The sequence below is a fragment of the Budorcas taxicolor genome, chromosome 9, assembly GCF_023091745.1.
Source record: "Budorcas taxicolor isolate Tak-1 chromosome 9, Takin1.1, whole genome shotgun sequence".
NCBI classification, from domain to species: domain Eukaryota; kingdom Metazoa; phylum Chordata; class Mammalia; order Artiodactyla; family Bovidae; genus Budorcas; species Budorcas taxicolor.
This window is the reverse complement of record NC_068918.1, coordinates 40,667,193-40,689,857: the sequence shown is the minus strand read 5'-3', so window position 1 is coordinate 40,689,857 and position 22,665 is coordinate 40,667,193. Positions and strand designations below refer to the sequence as shown.

Here is a 22,665-nt window from a genome sequence, read left to right as displayed (position 1 = left end):
CTCAGCAAAGTATTATAGTAACTATGACATATGTTAGGAATAAAGGTTACATGTGACAGAATGGCAAGAAGATAAATTATTCCAATTCATAAAGGAGTTTTTCTTTTCCCATTCTAAGGATGGGAAAAAAGTTAAAAAGTTAATAAAGAAAGAAGGAAAGTGCAGTCGCTCAGTCATATCCGATTCTTTGTGACCCCATGGACTGCATAGCCTGCGAGGCTCCTCTGTCCATGGAATTTTCCAGGCAAGGGTACTGGAGTGGCTTGCCATTTTCTTCTCCAGGGGATCTTCCCGACCTGGGTCTCCCACATTGCAGGCAGACGCTTTACCAGCTGAGCCACCAAACTGGGGCTAAAATGAGCTTTGCTTTTTATAAAGATCAGTCTAGTGACAGTGAAGAAGTTGAATAAGAAAGGACATTTGAGACAATAGGCTACTGCAGTGGTTCAGACCCAATATGGTAAAAGCCTGAACTAGGGCAAGAGCGAATATGTACAGCAAGTCAATTTGAGAATAGCTGTAAAGAAGACTTGACAGAACCTGACCTCTGACCACAAGGAAAGAACCTAGAATTCCATCACGTTTCCATGTCAAACTTTGGGTCCAAGCCTATAAGTGCCACAACTCAACCACAGGATTCACTGAACTTTGGACCTGTTTCTTCACATACAAAATGACGGGACTGGACAAGATGTTCCCTGATGTCCCCTCGAGCTGAAATACCCATTACTCTGACTCGTCAATATACATGGTCTTAAGTACCTCATACCACTACGCTCAACTGAAATATAAGTAATTTTCTTTTTCTTTATTCTCTTGCTCCACCTTTTTAACACAATTACACAAAAATTGCCTGTGTTAAAGGAATGATATAAGAGAAAACACACAGACATTTTTTCCATAAGACTAATCCTCTTAATGCTGCTAGCTTTAATAAAATTTCCAGTATCACCAGTATTTTTCATTCAAACTAGATGACTACTAGTCAACTACTAATTTCATTAAAGCTAATAGTTATTTAACTTTAACACACCATTAAAAAGAGCACCCACCTAAATCCAACCCCAAGATATCATCTGTCACAAAAATATTAAACTTTTGAGATTTTACATCTCAAAATATTCAATTCTTTAAATACATCAGTCAATAGATTAGTCCCTGAGTTTGAATCAGATGTTTTGCTAACAGGCAAAACTCCTAGGATTATATTTAATAGATAATATAAATATATTTAAAGTTATTATATTTTAAGTGGCTTTTAAAACAATAATTTTTGACTTGTCAGAGATATTTGCAGAAAGTAATAACAGAAAACTTTTTTAAAATCGTAACTTTCATATCATTTAATAAAGAATTAATTCAGACACGGTACTGAATTAGCTTAATATATTATACTGCCTTTGCTAGGTATTCTGAAGTATTTTTATAAATTAAAGAAGAGGAATGACATTACAGTTTTTGAAAACTATCTGAGTCAGACACCCCAACCCCAAATCATTCTAACACCTTACAAATGAAGACAGTGAAGCCCAGAAGGGTTAAGATCCTATTCAAGGTAATTTAGTTAGTTTGGAGACTTTGCATTTTCACCATGATTTTCCAGTGAACCCAACTGCCACAATATTCTTAAAATATAAAGTATGACTGCATGTCAAATGCTATCACAAATCACATCAGTGTGCTCTATTTTTCCCAGACTTAATAAGCAAACTCAAGTCTTACCAAAATCCTTGAATTTCAAAACATTATCTCACTGCAAAAACATATATGACATTCATTTTATATTTTCACAACATAAAACTATGAGGTCATTAAATTTAACATCATACTATATTGCAAACCAATGATAATTGAATGATACATCAAAGTCAAATTATCTGAATAATAAATTCAAAGATTTGATGATCATAAATGAAAATTCTTCACGTATATGAGATAAAATAGAAACAGCTTCCAAAATTGGTGAAAGGAAGAAAACTGTCAACCAGCATATGGTGAAGTAAGAATCTAAATTTTCCTTCTACCAAGAAATCACCTGAAAAAAATTTTCATTTATTTGTCAAGTGAACTTTCATTAAGGCTCTAAAATACACCAAGCACATAAGCACCGGGGATGGAGTGTGTTGAACAAGAAGAATAAGATTCTGTTCCAAGCAAAACAAAGGCAATAAATAAGCAAAATATCAGATAATAATAAATGTTGTGGAGAAAATGTTACCAAGGGTTACAAGATAAAGAATGGGTAATCATTTGAGATTAGACGATCAATGAGAGTCTCATTAAAGGAATAACTTCAAAAGAAACAAGAAAGGATCTACCCACTCTAAGACTAGGGCAGAAGAACATTCCCAGCACAGAGAAGAGCATGTACAAAGAACTCCAAACAGGCACCAACCTGGTGGGCTTGAGGAAGTGAGAAAGGCTGTATGTCTGTGAAGCAGTTAGGAAAAGCAAGGATGACTCCTGATCAGAGAGAAAGATGAAGGCCAGATCACACAGAGCCACAGTTATCAGTCTCAAGCTTTTGTATGTAAAAACCTGAATTTGAAGTTAGAAGTATGCTAGTGTTAAAGTATGCTTTTTAGTTATCAGAGTCTGGAATGCAACAATGAATTTCAATGAATAAACTCAGATGCTTTACCAAAGAGTCATTTGTTTTGTTTTGCTCTCTTCCATCTTGGGAAAGTAGTCTGAATAAAAGCTACATGGCTTTTAAGTTTCCTTTCAGCTGTAGGACAATTTTAATTTACCCTATCCTTATTTCAGTAAAGACAGTGGTTTAAAACTCTAAATAGATTCTTACAGATCCTTCAAATTTAATTCTATTATACTAATTAGCTTACTTCTGCATCCCTGAATCCTAAGCTCTTTGACAGATAAGACTATCTTATAATTATGACTACTTTTCTGGAAATTTTAGTATATAGTTTAAAAAGAATCTATTTTTTGAACTTTAGTGGTTGAAAAAAAACAAGAACAAGACTATACCTATTTGTTTTGCAGCCTGTAATATAGCTTTTAAGTCTTCATTTACTCTTTGCATTTCACTCTTCTCCAGTTTTTCATTCAAAAATTTTACAATCTTCATCCATGTCAGGTCCGAGCCTACAATTTGTTCATGAAGTTTAGACCGCTTCATCTGAAACAGATAGCATAATACAGAAACATACTGGTTAAAAGTTTTCTTGAATCTATCATTTATCACATATATTTTTCATTAATCATACAACTTGGCACCTTCTACAAGAATGCAAAATTGTATCTACTCACATCCAAATTTACAGCTCCCAGAAGGAGCTTTATTTAAATGTGATTTAAAAGGACCTCATTTATTCAAAGATATGTTTTTAAAAGCTTCTTTTTCTATAGTTTAATCACAATGAATACTCATTATGAAATAATTTTCATATGGCAAAGTAAAAAGCAAAAAGTCCAACATCCAGATAACAATTGGTAACATACCACAAACCTTTTTTCATTTTCCTGCTTTTTTTTTACATAGCTTAGACCATACTGTATATAAGAGCTTTATGTCATGCTTTTTGATGAAAGGTATTTAAAGAAAATGGAGAAGGAGGTGGCAAAGGATAAGACAGTTAGAAAGCATCACTGCCCCAACTGACATGAATATGAGCAAACTCCGGGAGATGGTGAAGGATGGGGGAAGCCTGCATGCTGAAGTCCATGGGGATCACAAACAGTCAGACATGATTTAGGGACCAAACGACAGCAACAAATGATGGGTTCAATATATTCAAATCAGTATTGCTTTCCTAAGGTTGATCCTACAACAGGTTAGGAATCCAGGAGATTCTTATCTGTACATACTCTTTCCATGAGACTATAAATCTTTCTAGTCTCAAGAACGGACACAGTAAGCTGTAAATATTTTACTTCATATCGCTGAACTTGATCCCTGGATTAAACTTCATGACATCCTCTGACCAAATAAAAAGCAGTGAGTCAGATGTTACTCCTGTCATTTAGCCGCTAAGTCATGTCCAGCTCTTTAATTTTCCCCTTGGTTGTACTGATGATTTTGGACCCAAGAAAAAAATCATGGATTTACCAAATGAATGTTACCAATTGTTTTATTGGGCTCCAGAATCACTGCAAATGGTGACTGCAGCCATGAACTTAAAAGACATTTGCTCCTTGGAAGAAAAGCTATGACAAACCTAGACAGCATATTAAAAAGCAAAGATATTACTTTACCAACAAAGGTGTGTACAGTCAAAACTATGGTTTTCCTGATAGTCATGTATGGATGTGAGACTTGGAAAATGAAGAAAGCTGAGCACCAAAGAATTGATGCTTTTGAACTGTGGTGCTGGAGAAGACTCTTGAGAGTCCCTTGGACTGCAAGGAGATCCAACCAGTCCACCCTAAAGGAAATCAGTCCTGAATATTCATTGGAAGGACGGATGTTAAAGCCGAAACTCTAATACTTTGGCTACCTGATGCAAAGAACTGACTCATTGGAAAAGACCTTGATACTGGAAAAGATTGAAGGTGGGAGGAGAAGGACTGAGCGACTGAACAGAACTGAAAGTAAAATTTACCATTTTTTAAAATGCACACAGAATTGAGAAAAAGAATGCCAAATATCTGCCCATATTTTATATTTATAATCATTTTATCTAAAACAATGTACCTGTAAGTCAGCCACTTCTTCATTATAATTATCTTGCTTGGTGACATTTGAAAAGGAGCGCAAGGCTCCTGTGAGTCGAGGTAAAGCCATCTATTATTCAATCAGTGATCCATACAACGAGAAACTTGAAACTGAAACAAAACAAGATGATATTTAACTGTAGAGAGGAGGTGGGAGAGATAATCACATTCAACAAATTAGCCTGTATTTAAAATAAAAAAAAACACTTAAGCAATTGCTACCAATGCTGAAAAGCTCTCTTGACACATTTTCTACCCACGTAGTTCTTTTATAACACATTGTCTTATAGGTTGGGGGGGGGGGCGGGAACAGACAAAAAAAACACCAACAACACCTGTTTGTGGGTGCTACTATAACATTCGTTCAAATGAATTGTACAGATTTCCAAGTATGACAACCAGTAGCAATGACAGAGATAGAAGCATTTGCCCATCTTTTCTCCAATTTCATTTTATGCTCATTGATTTCATCTCACATAATCTCTTATTTTTTGTCTCACTGGCTTTTTCCAGTTACATGCATTTGTATTACTTGGGAGTGCTCTTCTGATGTTCATACAATTGCCTCCTTAAACAAAGTTCTTGGCTTAAAAGACCACTCAATCACAGACAGGGCAGCTACCCAGCTACTGTCTATCATAGTACAAAACTCCTATTCCCTTTACAGGCACTAATGAATATTTGATAGTCTCTTATTTACTTATTGGTGGAGAAGGAAATGGCAATCCACTCCAGTACTCTTGCCTGGAAAATTCCATGGACTGAGGAGCCTGATAGGCTACAGTCCATGGGGTTGCAAAGAGGCGGACACAACTGAGCACTTATTTATATACTGTCTCACCCAACAAAGAGTAAGCTTCATGACAAAAAAAAAAAAAGACCTTCATTTCACTCATCTCAGCTAGCAAACACAACAGTAAAGCAATATGTTTGGCAGTCAATAATGTCTTGGTTGGACCTCCCTGGTGGCTCAGTTGTAAAGAATCTGCCAATGCAGATGTGGGTTCAATCCTCGGGTTGGGAAGATCCCCTGGAGAAGCAAATGGCAACTCATTCCAATATTCTTGCCTGGGAAATCCCATGGACAGAGGGGCCTTGTGGGCTATAGTCCATGGGGTCGCAAAGAGTCGGACATAACTTAGCAACTAAACAACAACAATTATGTGGTTAATAATAGAAGGATGAAAAGCTGAGAAAAAGCAATCATGGTAATAGGAAGACTAAAGAACCAGAAAACAATCAGAGCAGCTGAAGAAGGGGAGAACTCCCAGGAAAGAAAAGTCAGATGATCTGATCTAATCTCCTTATCTATATGCTAACAACTAAACTACTAGTCTTCTGGCAGATAGACTATTTATTATGAAGTGAGTCCTCACCTTTGGATTACTCTTAGAGGGCTATCTTGGTTTAAGATAATTATAATAAAACTATAATATATACATTTATAAGGCAAGGCTCCCTGGAGAATGTCACATAAGCTATGTGTGTTGTTGTGTCTGACTCAGCAACCCCATGGCCCCTCTGTCCATGGGATTTCCCAGGCATGAATATTGGAGTGGATTACCAAGCCCTTCTCCAGGGGATCTTCCTACCCCAGGGACTGAACCTGCATCTTGTATCTCCTGCATTGGCAGGTGGGTTCTTTACCACTAGTGCTACCAGGGAAGCCCAAGCTATGAAAGTTGTCAAACAGAAATAATTCTGCCCCACTTGGGACATTTGGCAGTATCTGGTGACTCTTTGGGTCACTGGGGAGTTGGGTGGGTACAACTGTCTTCTGGTGGGTAGGGCCTATTGACGCTGCTAAACACACTATAAGGCACAGGACAGCCTCCTCACAATAAAGAAGTATCTAGCCCCAAATGTCAATAGGGCAGAGCTTATTAGGATTTCCACTACAGAGTCTAAAAATAGAGATGTTTTGTAACCCAAGCACTTCTCAATGTGTCAAAAGACCTATACACCTCAATTAAGAGACCTCACTAATTATTCTAAACCAAAGAGTATCTGTCCATTAATGGAACTGGAATAGCAATGAGGAGACCATACAGGATGCCTCAGACCACTCCCTGTTTCTGCTCTTCTTGACTGCATACACCCTTGAAGTTATTATAAAATTTGATTTTCAGTAAAATCTCCAGTTCCTACATTAATCAGATATTTAAAAATTGTATGAAATGTTTAACAAAATAAGAGAATTTTTAAAAAATGAAGAACAGTAAAATGATTAGGCAAATTGGAAAATATAACTTTTAGAAATAAAACTACATACTTAAATTAAAAAAATCAATAATGAGTTAAATAATAGATTAGATACAGTGAAAACAAAAGTGGTGATCTGCACAAGAGAGAGATCTGAATAACCCAGTATGCTGTTACAACTAGACCAAGTACAAATTAAGTAGATCAAAGAGAAAGAAGCCCAAATATATCAATACTGACAATAAATGTAAACAAATTAATCTTAACACCCAAAAGATTGACAGCCTGAATTACTAAACAGCAATCAAGTAAACACTAGAGCTATACCTAAAACAGGACAGAGAAAGGTTGAAAGTTAAAAGATGGAATAAGATCCTCCTGTAAATGATAACCAAAAGTAGCTAGTGGCTCTATCAATAGCATCAGATCAGATAAAACAGACTTTAAAACAAAAGGTATTATTAAGGATAGGGAAAAAAAAACCCTCTCTACATAATATTAGAAGTTATAATTACTAAGGTATAAAAATTTTGAATTTGCATGCCTCAATAAAAATTAATTAAACCTCAACACACCTCAACATTAATTAAAACAGATTTCCAGAAAAAAGTAACAAGTCCAACATCAAAGTGAAAGTTCAATAATTGATCACTTATTGATAGGTCAAATCAACATCAACAAAGAAATGGAAGTTGAGCAGTGAAATTAGTAAATTTAACCTAAAATAAATGAAAATATATATTCAAGTACATTTGTAACAATTTTAAATGGCCTATGTATCAGTTCAGTTCAGTAGCTCAGTTGTGTCCAACTCTTTGCAACCCCATGAATCGCAGCACGCCAGGCCTACCTATCCATCACCAACTCTCAGAGTTTACTCAAACTCATGTCCATCGAGTCAGTGATGCCATCCAGCCATCTCATCCTCTGTCGTCCCCTTCTCCTCCTGCCCCCAATCCCTCCCAGCATCAGGGTCTTTTCCAGTGAATCAACCCTTCACATGAGGTGGCCAAAAAGTTTCAGCTTCAGCATCATTCCCTCCAAATAAATCCCAGGGCTGATCTCCTTCAGAATGGACTGGTTGGAATTCCTTGCAGTCCAAGGAACTCTCAAGAGTCTTCTCCAACACCACAGTTCTAAAGCATCAATTCTTCAGCACGCAGCTTTCTTCACAGTCCAACTCTCACATCCATACATGACCTCTGGAAAAACCATAGCCTTGACTAGATGGACCTTTGTTGGCAAAGTAATGTCTCTGCTTTTCAATATGCTCTCTAGCTTGGTCATAACTTTCCTTCCAAGGAGTAAGTGTCTTTTAATTTCATGGCTGCAATCACCATCTGCAGTGATTTTGGAGCCCCCCAAAATAAAGTCAGCCACTGTTTCCACTGTTTCCCCATCTATTTCCCATGAAGTGATGGGACCAGATGCCATGATCTTCGTTTTCTGAATGTTGAGCTTTAAGCCAACTTTTTCACTCTCCTCTTTCACTTTCATCAAGAGGCTTTTTAGTCCCTCTTCACTTTCTGCCATAAGGGTGGTGTCATCTGCATATCTGAGGTCACTGATATTTCTCCAGCAATCTTGATTCCAGCTTGTGCTTCTTCCAGCCCAGTGTTTCTCATGATGTACTCTGCATGTAAGTTAAATAAGGAGGGTGACAATATTCAGCCTTGACATACTCCTTTTCCTATTTGGAACCAGTCTGTTGTTCCATGTCTAGTTCTAACTGTTGCTTCCTGACCTGCATATAGGTTTCTCAAGAGGCAGGCCAGGTGGTCTGGTACTCCCATCTCTAGTAAATCTCTAGTAAATCTCAAAAAATTAAGTATCGTACAGACTGGAGGACAACAAAATTTGCAGAAAAAGAGCAAACGTTTTAGGTGTGGCAGGGAGCCTCTGCTGTATATTCTTTTTTAAAAAAAAATCATTCTTGGGCTCAGGGTAACCAAATTAATCTGCTGACTCCAGATATAGTTCACATTTTCTGAATAAAACACAATTAGATTAGAAATCAGAAACACAAAAGATTAAAAAACATAGTTGTTTGCATTGCAAATCTGTAAGTAAAGGCTATGATTCGGGTGAGGTAAAAACCAGCTGGATTCTCCACATCACAATAAAGAATTTCAGTCAGAAAAGTAAAATGATCCAATGTGCAAAATTGAGTCTCCAAATGCACTATTTTATAGGTTTTTTAGATAAACCTATAAACTCCCTCACTGGCTGACTTTAAATTTCAGCTACCCACTGGGAATGAATTTAGGAGAACATTTCTGGAAATAGGATGATTCAAAGAATCACACTGGTATTTTTCTAACATGACATAACATACTTTCTGGAGCATCTGGAAGAATAAATGAAAGCAAGAGTCAGTGGACACAGCATTGAGGTTGTAAGACTTTAGTGTATACCACAATACCCGGAGGGCTTCTCAAACTGCTGAGCTTCACCTCTCTACTTTTCACCCCCAATCTTCTATTCAGCAGACCAGATGGCATTGAGATGGGACACAAGGATCTTATCTTTCCAGCAAGTTCTCCAGTGGTGCAGCAAGTCTAGTACCACACTTGCAGAACCACTGTTTCAGAGGTGTTATCTTTTATTCTGAAGTCACCATCTCAGTCCTGTCTCAAACCAACAGTAACCACGAAGTTTCCACGTATATTAAGAACTCAGCAGCTTAAGTTAGGTGCACAATCTGTTTCCCAGCAGTCCTTCTCAACGAGGATCTGTGAGAGAAGTCTTACTGAAAGTGAAATGAGTGACTTTTTTCTCAATTCTCCTACAGATGGAGCATAGTTAATATCATCCATTGAGTAGTAAAGCATAAAATGTATGCCTTAGGGCACTGGAGTTTAAATTCTCTACCTAGATTGAGAGAATTCTATTCAAAGATAAGAACTCTATTCATGACTGACAATTCAGAAGTCTGTAAAGAAAGGTCTTGACACTAAACTGAACAGTATTCTGCCTCAGAACCTACCTTTTAACCATACATGTTGCTGCTGCTAAGTCACTTCAGTCGTGTCTGACTCTGTGAGACCCCATAGACGGCAGCCCACCAGGCTCCCCCATCCCTGGTGCTTTCAAAATATAATATCAGAATAAGAGACATGTGATACATGGGATATTCTACCTCAGGCAAGGTCTTAAGAATTAACAGAGTTTGGTATCACTACTTTCATTACTTTGACCTATCTCACAGTAATCTGAATGTCCTGTCCCTCTCTTTAAAAAGCAAGGAGTAAGACTTCATTGATTTTTATTCTAATTCACCAATCCAACAAATCCTAACAAAACAACAAACTGCTCACACCCAAACTCTAAGACGAGATCTAATAATAGTAGGGCCTGGTAATGAGGTCACACTGTTAGACTCTACACTAACAGGAAACTTTAAAGCTCCCCGAGGGATCGTCAAAATAATCAGTATGAATTATACTTCTCAAAAAATGAAATAAAGCACATTCCTTGATTTTTGTTTATTTGGTTTTATCTATTCTATTCCTCAAGTTAAATGACTAAGACTGTAAAATATAATAGTTCACTTCTTCATGCTGCTGCTGCTAAGTCGCTTCAGTCGTGTCCAACTCTGTGCGACCCCAGAGACGGCAGCCCACCAGGCTCCCCCGTCCCTGGGATTCTCCAGCCATGAACACTGGAGTGGGCTGCCATTTCCTTCTCCAATGCATGAAAGTGAAAAGTCAAAGTGAAGTCGCTCAGTCGTGTCGACTCTTAGCAACCCCATGGACTGCAGCCTACCAGGCTCCTCTGTCCATGGGATTTTCCAGGCAAGAGTACTGGAGTAGGGTGCCATAGTTACCTATAAATCATTTATTCACAAATATTTTAGTATCTCCTATCTAGCAGGAACTGTGTTAAGCACTGGGTATAAATAAGGCTTACACAACTCTGTTCTTCAAAACCCATTGTATCCTATACCAGTAAAAAATCACCAAACATTTAAGGGTTCTGAAATGCATAAAGGTCAAATGGAGAAAATAAATTTTAAATCTTATGGTTATTCATTTAATCAGCAAATATCTACAGATCACCCACAATGTATTAGATACACTGCAAGGATCTAGAGATTAAAAAAAGGGGAAAAAAGAAAAAACAGTTCTGGTATGACTGCCTCTTGCCCTAGATAACAAGTATAAAATACAGCTGAAACGAACGAAAAACAGCCGCAATAGTTATGCAGCTATAACTGCAGGAAGACAAGGGAGAAACACCTAAGAGGGTGGAAACGAAAGTAGGTAAGAAGGAAGGAAACTGAAATTTAAAGGACTTGAGTGAGTTGGTCTGATCGGGGAAAAAAGGTTATTCCAAGGTAAATATATAAAGAGGAAAACTAAACCAACAGATTATTGCTTAAAAAAACCTATAAAATAGTGCATTTGGAGACTCATGAAATTAAAGATGTAAACAGAGACCCAACAGCATGGCTCAATTTAAGCACTTTTTATCCTACTAAAAAATGCAACATATTGTAGAAAAATGACTCAGATATAAGTGCAGTGAACAGATTAAAGGTGAGGTCAAAATGGAGACAAGCAAACTCTTTGGAAATTTATTTCAATAAACTAGGTGAAAGACAGAGGATACAACTGAAGCAAGAAAGGACAGAAAAGGATGGATTTGAGAAATGTTTCTATTTGGGAGACAGAATAAATTCACGGACAGGATGTGAAGATAAAGGTCGAAGAGGCAGGACACCCACCTCTCTAGCTCAGGAAAGGCAGAACTGCAGAGTGTGTATGCAGGGAAAGCATACTGGAAGAGGAAAAATGATTAGTTCTGCTTTGGAAAATTTTGATCATGGGCCATCAAGTGGGATATACGGTTTAGGGTTTCCTATCAGAGGTCTGCAGCTAGAAGGACAGAATTTAGTGTTATCCCTTCAATGTAGTTAAAAGCATGGTTGAACATACTCCTTTATGTCAAATTATTTATATAGACCTGCAGACTCTCTCCCTAAGAAAACAGACATACACACATATAAACATTTTGTAATTCATCTCAGAGGATGCATGAAAGCCATGAACCCATCCATGTATCCCGAAAAACCTCTTGAGAGCAGACAGTAGAGGGCCAAGGATCAACAAAGAGCTGTCATATGAAAAAAGTGGTATCACACGAGAAGGTTTCAAATGTTAGGCTACAGAGTCCAGTGCACTCAGCCACCAAAGTCTTAGATGCCTTTAGTACACACGTTTTCAAAAAAAATGGTGGAAGAAAGCACATTTCAGTAGGTGAAACATATATGGAAAGGAGGAAAATGGGTACTATTCCGTATTCCCTGAAGCACCCCTGTATGGTTATCTGAATGAGCCTTTAGACTGTCAATTAGATATATTGACAGATACACAGAAACAGATAAACAGAAACTGTTCTGAAGTTAACCGCCCTTTTTAACATTCAAATAGGGAAGAAAAATATCTGACAGGAACGTATTTCCCTTTGTGAAATAATATTAATCAATAATTGGTAAGCTAGAATTCTAGTACACATTATTCTGAAGTAGCATATTAAAAATTATAAGATTTATTTTTCACATTCCAAACCCATGTTTCTCAACTCTAAAAAGGGTCCAACTGCTTGATAGCAACTTTAGGAAAATACAGTTACAGTATTTTTAATTACAAATAAATAACAAAAGCTCAAGAAGGAACAAACTATATTTCCTAATAAGTATAAAGTCAAGCAATTGCTTGTTGGTGATCATGAATACCAGGTAATTATTAGGAGGGGGAAAAAAAAGTAAAAGAGATAAATGTAGGTAAGGGATAAAAACACTGAAAAGATGGATGAGGCTGTGAATGGAGCAAAAATTAGAATTTAAGATTTCAATAGCTAAAACAGAATTATATGCCCACATACAATACCTTTTAGAAAAAATAAACTGAAATATTTATATTTTAATTCACCTGTTTAAAAAATCAAGTTGTAATATAGACATATTAACACTGTTAAAATCAGAATTCAGAAAAATAAGCCTTAATAGATATTATATACATATATATATATATATATTCACACACACATATATATAAAACCCTCTATTATACCATTTCAAAGGGGGTGATTTTTTTCTCATGGTAAATCCATAGATAAATTTTAGTTACTTGTACTGAACTTGTATTCCTTACTTGTCTTGTATCTTATGTCACCAATAGGTTAATGTGAAGTCACATCTTAGGTATATTTAATTATTTGAATCAAACACTGGAGACCAAATACAAGGTATAGACAGACACAAACAATAATGCTAGAGATTCTGTCCACTATTTCACATACTCAATACATGCTCTTGAGTGAACGGGGGTGAGCAACAAGAATATGATGCTCCCTTAAGTCTGTTTCAATAACTACATGCATATCCAACGGAGAATCCTGCTGTACTACAGGACTCCAAGGTTTAAAACCAAATTCCCTTTTTAAAAAAATATACAACATGGCCATTAAACACAAGCCAACTTTTTCATCTTGTTCATCCTCAGAAACTACGATATGTCCCAAGTTTGGAGGAAAAATGTGGCTGTATATGACATATTGAGAGACAGTAGGTTTTGACAACCTGGTGTCTTTCTAAAGGACTTTCAAGGGAAATTTGTAACTATTCATAACCTTCACCAAACAAGTTCACTTTAGATCTTAACTCATTGACTCCTGAATAGTTTCCAAACAAATTAGGAAACACACCTGGAACATGGAGAACTGAGAAAGCACAGCAAAGATAAATAAGTACATACATAGACATTTCTTTTTATGACTCAAAATCTAAAAGATGATGCTGTTAGTGCCGCACTCAATATGCCAACACATTTGGAAAACTCAGCAGTGGAAAAGGTCACTTTTCATTCCAATCCCGAAGAAAGGCAATGCCAGAGAATGTTCAAACTACCATACAACTGTATTCATTTCACATGCTAGCAATGTAATCCTCAAAATCCTTCAAGCAAGGCTTCAACAGCATGTGAACAGAGAAATTCTAGATGTACAAGCCGAATTTAGAAAAGGCAGAGGAACCAGAGATTAAATTGCCAACATCCACTGGATCACAGAAAAAGCAAAGGAATTAAAAAAAAAAATGTGCTTCATTGACTACACTAAAGCCTTTGACTATGTGAATCACAACAAACTGTGGAAAATTCTGAAAGAGATGGGAATACCAGACCACTTTACCTGCCTCATCAAGATATCTGTATGAAGGTCAATAAGCAACAGTTAGAACTGGACATGGGATAACAGACTGGTTCCAAATCAGGAAAGGAATACGTCAAGGCTGTATACTGTTACCCTGCTTATTTAACTTATATGCAGAGTACATCATGAGAAACGCTGGACTGGAAGAAGCACAAGCTGGAATCAAGATTGCCAAAAGAAATATGAACAACCTCAGATATGCAAATGATACCACTCTAATGGCAGAAAGTGAAGAGGAACTAAAGAGCCTCTTGATGCACGTGAAAGAGGAGAGCGAAAAAGCTGGCTTAAAACTCAACATTCAAAAAACTAAGATCATGGCATCTGGTCTCATCACGTCATGTCAAATAGATGGGGGAAACGTGGAAACAGTGATAGACTTTGTTTTCCTGGACTCCCAAATCACTGCAGATGGTGACTGCAGCCAAGAAATTAAAAGATGTTTGCTCCTTGGAAGAAACCCTATGACAAACTTAGCATATGAAAAAGCAGAGACATTACTTTGCCAAAAAAGGTCCATACAGACAAAGCTATTGTTTTTCCAGTAGTCAGGTATGGATGTGAGAGTTGGACCATAAAGAAAGGTAAGCACCGAAGAGCTGATGCTTTTGAAGTGCGGTGTTGGAGAAGACTCTTGAGATTCCCTTCAATAGCAAAGAGATCAAACCAGTCAGTCTTACAGGAAATCAACTCTGAATATTCATTGGAAGGACTGATGCTGGAGCTCAAATACTCTGGCCACCTGATGCAAAGAGTCAACGCACCAGAAAAGACCCTGATGCTAGGAAAGATTAAGGACAGAAAGAAAAGGGGGCAACGGAGGATGAGATGGTTGGATAGCATCACTGACTGAATGGACATGAGTCTGAGCAAACTCTGGGAGATAGTGAAGAACAGGGAAGCCTGATGTCCTGTAGTTCACGGGGTAACAAAGAGTCGGACACAACTTAGCGACTGAACAATGAACAACACCACCACATACACCTTTCATATGAATCAAAATCTATAATGGCTTGTTAAGAATAAAATTTATATATATAAGATTCTTGTTCTTTTCCCTCCCACTACTTACTTACATTAACTCCAGGTTTACCAACCACAGATAGGGGAGAAAACCTAGACAGACTCATAACTATTAACATAAGAGTCTACAGAAGACCTCCAAGGTTATATTAATTTCACTTTTAACATAGGATAAAAAAAGCCTTTCTTTTCAATATTCCTGGGACAATAAATGGCAAGAATAACATATCAGCACAGATGAGAAGAAGAATAGTCAGAAAGAACACCCTACAAGGAACAAACCAGCACACATATTCCAGAGAATGCGTGGAGCAGACCCACTACATACAAGGCAATACATATTTTCCTTTCATTCCAGTGGAAAACGTTGTGGCCCAAATTAGCTGAAAAAGGCAAAATTCTCACTTCACCCCAATCTATGGGCCTCTGGAAAGATCGACTCAGGTACTCTGTTCCTGTCCCCTAATGAGCCCTGAGAAGATTAATTTAACTGAAAGCTCTCATAAAGTACCCTCATACACCAAACCCAAAACTCAAGTGATGCTCTGGTGTTACCTTTAGCTGTTTAGAGAAAGCATTTTCCTGACCTTGTATACTTGTTCCTCTGTACCACAGTTATATGGAACACCACTACATTCCCAAATATGAGCTCCAGTGATCTTTTAGAAATCTGATAGTTTTTACACGCAAATAACTAGGATTATACACTCCAAATCCTAAAAAAAAAATTATCAAAGAGTATAATGGCGTTGATCTTTATTTATTGTTTTGTGCAGAGGAAATTGTTGAATAGCCCTAACTCGACACTATGTAAAAGAAGTTGGCAAATACTTCGAAATAGCAGATGAAATTTCTACTCCTCTCTCTGAAGTAGAGAAAAAGCAGGCATTGACAACAGGACTGAGGTGAATTTATGTTGTAAACAAGAAATATAAAAACAGAAAAGGAAATTAGTAACTCATTGGATGTTACAAATTACAATACATAGTAAGAATTTTACTGTAGTTACATGTTATTTAATGTAACCCATGCTTCACTTAGTCTTTCTGAAAGAATGTATTGCCAGGACCGTTATTTAACATTCTGGTCTGAACTGTTTGTTTCAATCTTATTGAATTAAAAACTTTATTAATAAAAGAGGGTACTCTCTTTCACTCTGTATTAGTCACAAATGCACCCTGACAAATACAGTTAATAATACTTTCTGTGTGCCCTGTTCTGAGCTGAACTGCCACTCCATACTCTGTTACTCACAGCTTTCTAAACTGAAAGATGTCTGAAAAAGTCAGACCCGTATTTCTCCTTCTTTCTTATATTCTAACTTGCTAAGCCATTTTTCTTAGCAACAAATTATATATACATTTCAGAGAAAAATGTAAGTTTTGACAATGACATCTCCTACCTTTTTCAGAACATAATTACTAAAGGAAATCTCTAAAGATTGCTTCCATTCAATATTCAATATCACAGTAATCCAAGTCTATGCCCCAACCAGTAACGCTGAAGACGCTGAAGTTGAATGGTTCTATGAAGACCTACAAGACCTTTTAGAACTAACACCCAAAAAAGATGTCCTTTTCATTATAGGGGACTAGAATGCAAAAGTACGAAGTCAAGAAACACCTGGAGTAACAGGCAAATTTGGCCTTAGAATATGGAATGAAGCAGGGCAAAGACTAATAGAGTTTTGCCAAGGGAACACACTGGTCTAGCAAACACCCTCTTGCAACAACACAAGACAAGACTCTACACATGGACATCACCAGATGGCCAACAGACTGATTATATTCTCTGCAGCAAAAGATGGAGAAGCTCTATACAGTCAGCAAAAACAAGACCAGGAGCTGACTGTGGGTCAGATCATGAACTCCTTATTGCCAAATTCAGACTGAAATTGAAGAAAGTAGGGAAAACCACTAGACCATTCAGGTATGACCTCAATCAAATCCCTTATGATTATACAGTGGAAGCGACAAATAGACTTAAGGGACTAGATCTGATAGATAGAGTGCCTGATGAACTATGGAATAAGGTTCGTGACCTTGTACAGGAGACAGGGATCAAGACCATCCCCATGGAAAAGAAATGCAAAAAAGCAAAATGGCTGTCTGGGGAGGCCTTACAAATAGCTGTGAAAAGAAGAGAAGTGAAAAGCAAAGGAGAAAAGGAAAGATATAAGCATCTGAATGCAGAGTTCCGAAGAAGAGCAAGAAGAGATAAGAAAGCCTTCCTCAGTGATCAATGCAAAGGAACAGAGGAAAACAACAGAATGGGAAAGACTAGAGATCTCTTCAAGAAAATTAGAGATCCCAAGGGAACATTTCATGCAAAGATGGGCTCGATAAAGGACAGAAATATTATGGACCTAACAAGCAGAAGATACTAAGAAGAGGTGGCAAGAATACACAGAAGAACTGTGCAAAAAAGAGCTTCACAACCAAGATAATCACGATAGTGTGATCATTCACCTAGAGCCAGACATGCTGGAATGTGAAGTCAAGTAGACCTTAGAAAGCATCACTACAAACAAAGCTAGTGGAGGTGATGAAATTCCAGTTGAGCTGTTTCAAATCCTGAATGATGATGCTGTAAAAGTGCTGCACTCAATATGCCAGCAAATTTGGAAAACTCAGCAGTGGCCACAGGACTGGAAAAGGTCAGTTTTCATTCCAATGCCAAAGAAAGGCAATGCCAAAGAATGCTCAAACTACCTCACAATTGCACTCGTCTCACACGCTAGTAAAGTAATGCTCAAAATTCTCCAAGCCAGGCTTCAGCAATACATGAACTGTGAACTTCCAGATGTTCAAGCTGGTTTTAGAAAAGGCAGAGGAACCAGAGATCAAATTGCCAAATGCGCTGGATCATCGAAAAAGCAAGAGAGTTCCAGAAAAACACCTATTTCTTCTTTATTGACTATGCCAAAGCCTTTGACTGTGTGGATCACAATAAACTGTGGAAAATTCTAAGAGAGATGGGAATACCAGACCACCTGACCTGCCTCTTGAGAAACCTATATGCAGGTCAGGAAGCAACAGTTAGAACTGGACATGGAACAACAGACCGGCTCCAAATAGGAAAAGGAGTACATCAAGGCTGGATATTGTCACCCTGCTTATTTAACTTCTGTGCGGAGTACATCATGAGAAACGCTGGACTGGAAGAAGCACAAGCTGGAATCAAGATTGCCAGGAGAAGTATCAATAACCTCAGATATGCAGATGACACCACCCTTACGGGAGAAAGTGAAGAGGAACTAAAAAGCTTCTTAATGAAAGTGAAAGAGGAGAGTAAAAAAGTTGGTGTAAAGCTCAACATTCAGAAAACGAAGATCATGGCATCTGCCCCCATCACTTCATGGCAAACAGATGGGGAAACAGTGTCAGACTTTATCCTGGGAGGCTCCAAAATCACTGCAGATGGTGACTGCAGCCATGAAATTAAGACACTTACTCCTTGGAAGAAAAGTTATGACCAACCTAGACAGCACATTGAAAAGCAGAGACATTACTTTGTCAACAAAGGTCCATCTAGTCAAGGCTATGATTTTTCCAGTCGTCATTTATAGATGTGAGAGTTGGACTCTGAAGAAAGCTGAGTGCCGAAGAATTGATGGTTCTGAAGTGTGGTGTTGGAGAAGACTTTTGAGAGTCTCTTGGACTGCCAGGAGATCCAACCAGTCCATTCTGAAGGAGATCAGCCCTGGGATTTCTTTGGAAGGAATGATGCTAAAGCTGAAACTCCAGTACTTTGGCCACCTGATGCAAAGAGTTGACTCATTGGAAAAGACCCTGATGCTGGAAGGGATTGGGGGCAGGAAGAGAAGGGGACAAACAGAGGATGAGATGGCTGGATGGCATCACTGACTGGATGGACGTGAGTCTGAGTGAACTCTAGGAGTTGGTTATGGACAGGGAGGCCTGGCGTGCTGCGATTCATGGGGTCGCAAAGAGTTGGACACGACTGAGCGACTGAACTGAACTGAACTGAAAGACTGCTAGTTAACCATTTTTACAGTAGATACCAGGAAAATCATGGTAGTCATTGACTGTTTAATAAAAATGACATCTGTATAGGTTGAACATCATTGTTTTCCAGTGGTTTATAAAAATCTCCACCTAAGTATAAATAACAAAGTATCTGGGTCACTAAGTACTAGATGTTGATTCCTGATCTTAACAGTACTTTTAATAAAATTATCTGTACTGTCTAAATTCAATGAGTTTTCAAAGTTAAGTAGTCTTTCCACATAAGTGACTTCTAGATATAAACCTGTCATCTTACTTTAAATGTTCTCTTCACCAAGGTAATCAGTACCATTTCTTTCCACCAATACCCCTCATTAAGCCTTGGCTTATATCCTGTCACACAGAAGTATGTAGAAACATGCATGAGAACTTTATACACCAGCTTCAAAGCAATGGATTGAGAGGCAGCAGAGAAGTGACAAAAGAGAAAAAAAAAAAATTAGCAACACTTTTCACGAGAAGAATTGCACCAACGAAGGCAAAAATTACTCCTTGTTAAATCTGCATGGCAATGTGTGTTACATTATTTTCTGAACATTTTCCATATTCTGGAAATATATCAAAATTAAAGTTTTAACTAAGTTTCCTTATTTATTTTTAACTGAAGGATAACTGTTTTACAATACTGTGTTGGTTTCTGCCATACATCCACATGAATCAACCATAGGTATATGTATGTCCCACTTGAAACTCCCTCCCTAATTAAGTTTTAAATAGACACAGAAGCCTAACAAGAAACAGAAGAGTTGTGAAAGCATCAAACTGAATGTCTAGCAAATCGCAGGTTCTGAAAGCATTACTGAAAATGCTCTGGCCTATGAGACTTAACATTGAACACCTGGGCACTCTTTTAATATTGCCACCCATAATGTACTTCAATTCCATTTAACCAAATTAATTCTGCCATTTTTAATCCAGAGTCCATTCTCCATTCTCCTTAGCATAAAAGGGGGAAGAGGATTTAGCAGTTAATTAAATCTATTTTCTCTTTTAACATCCTAGTAATTGCCCCAAGAAATACACTGCTAAATGTAGCTTAAAATCTGTTTTCACTATCCTCAGTGTTTCTTCAAGGATACACATCACAGATTCTACAAATTCACTTTTCTTTAACTCATTCTTAGTTTGTGTACTCTTTCTGCATTGTTCAACTTATATTTTTAAAAAATACTCAGGCACAGCATCAGTTTCTTGGGACACCTCTCTCTACTTGATCATTGGAGTTAATGCATGATTAAGATCAGGATTACATTTTCAAGAGACCCAATCTACCTTTGTGTCTATGCTCTCAGACTAAGAATCACACAAATTTTTCTGTAAGTTACAGTTGCCAGATAAAAATATAAAATGCAGGGTTAAATTTGAATTTTAGGTTGTTTAACAAATCATTCTTTTAGTATAATATGTCCTATGCAATATTTGAGACATACTTAAATGGGATATAGTTATACTAAAAAAAAAAAAAAAGCTGTTGCTTACCTGAAATCCAAATTTAACTCTGCATCCTGTATTTGGAAACACTACTCTGAATATTCAAATATCTGTCTTCCCTAACTCTTCTGGTAAATACTGTATCTTCTTAAGAGTGAAAGTTAATAAGAGATCTCCAGATTTTTTAAATAGGTATCAACTATTTAAAAGTTTAAATGAGAAGAATGAACACAAAGTAAAAGATGAGACAAGTCTGTAGTGGTGACACACCTTAACTGACCATCTATGAGGGCAGCTGCAATGACCTGAGAAGCACCAGGTGCCCAAGGGTGAACAAGTAAACTTCAAGAGGGTAATCTCACAATCTGGTGCACAAGACAACCCAATTAGATAAGCTATCTCAATACGGAATAAGACTGCTGGCTCTCAAAGAGGGCAGTAATGAATGTTTTCGGGACACAAAGCAGGTGTATCCAGCCTAGCAGAAAAGGAAACTGGGAAGAAAAAGTACCTTTCCTTACTTGAGACAACAGGGATGAGGAGTCAGTCAGGTACACATACTCCTGATGAGTGATGAGAACATTCCACATTCAAAGAACTAAAGATGACTGAAGGATGGTGGTCAAGGAATATGTAATGTGGCAGGAGATGGGGCTGGAGAGACAGGTGGGAACGAGGTCATCAGGGCCTTGTAAGTCATGTTGTTTGGAAACTCTTTTAATAGTAAAAGAAATCTCCAAAAGAATTACTGATTTGAGCTGTGTTTAACAAGGATTACTTGCCTGGAGAATCCCATGGACAGAGGAGCCTGGCAGGCCATGGTACTTAGGGTAGCACAGAGTTGGACACGACTGAAGCCACAGCACGCGCACACACAGTATGACTGTGGAGAAAAAAACGGACCACAGGAAGGCAAGACCTGAAGCAGAAAGACTCTATGAGGTTGTTAGAGTAATCCAGAAGAGGCCATGAGAGTTCCTGAAGTGTAATGGTAGTGAGCATATTGAAAGGCAGAGACATTACTTTGCCAACAAAGGTCCGTTTAGTCAAGGCTATGGTTTTTCCAGTGGTCATGTATGGATGTGAGAGTTGGACTGTGAAGAAAGCTGAGCACCGAAGAATTGATGCTTCCAAACTGTGGTGTTGGAGAAGACTCTAGAGAGTCCCTTGGACTGCAAGGAGATCCAGCCAGTCCATTCTGAAGGAGATCAGCCCTGGGATTTCTTTGGAAGGAATGATGCTAAAGCTGAAACTCCAGTACTTTGGGAACCTCATGCGAAGAGCTGACTTGTTGGAAAAGACTCTGATGCTGGGAGGGATTGGGGGCAGGAGGAAAAGGGGACGACAGAGGTTGAGATAGCTGGATGGCATCATCGACTCGATGGATGTGAGTTTGAGTGAACTCCGGGAGATGGTGATGGACAAGGAGGCCCGGCGTGCTGCGATTCATGGGGTCACAAAGAGTCGGACACGACTGAGTGACTGAACTGAACTGAACTGAACTGAATGGTAGTGAATTAGAGGAAAGTGGAGGAATCCAATCAAATCTATTTGGCTTAGTCTGATTATTTTTATCTGTGGTGGGGAAGGAGGCAAGTACCACAGTTGACTTCCACATTGATAATCAGGTGATGACATAATTCACAAAACTAGACCAGAATATCATGAGTTCAATCTGAAACAGGGTGAGTCTAAGACGTCCATATGACATTCAAGTAGAAATGGCCACCAGGGACTGAATATTCAGGTGTGAGGTTCAGGAGAGCGGTCTGAATACAAATATGAGAATCATAAGGAATACCACGGGAACAGATGAAAATCATCCAAGGATTTACATGAAGACTAAAGAATACAAGACAGCAGGAGGTGGAGATACACATGTCTTTACAGAAAAAATAGCGGGTGGGGGTGGGGTAAGTCTATAAAGGAGATTCTGAACAGCAGAAGGTAAAGTAAGGCCAGACTGGGGTTAGGATAAGTGAAGGAGAAGTTTTAAACAAGCGATATGGTCAACTATGCCAAATGCTGTCAAAAAATGTAGTAAAATGTCCTTGGATTTAGAATTTCAGCTGTGTTCTTCCAGTGTTCTGTTTCT

The 22,665-nt window shown here is 37.9% G+C and overlaps 1 protein-coding gene across 1 annotated transcript in view; it reads right to left on the bottom strand.

Moving 5' to 3' along the window:
• ASCC3 (activating signal cointegrator 1 complex subunit 3) overlaps positions 1–4,744 on the bottom strand; it is a 315,102-nt gene extending 310,358 nt beyond the window's left edge. The window contains exons 1-2 of the mRNA XM_052645754.1: positions 4,655–4,744; positions 2,989–3,139 (exon numbers count right to left, since the gene is read on the bottom strand). Coding sequence (XP_052501714.1) covers positions 2,989–3,139; positions 4,655–4,744 — 241 coding nt within the window. The remainder of the gene's footprint in view (positions 1–2,988; positions 3,140–4,654) is intronic.
• Positions 4,745–22,665: the final 17,921 nt, after the last annotated feature.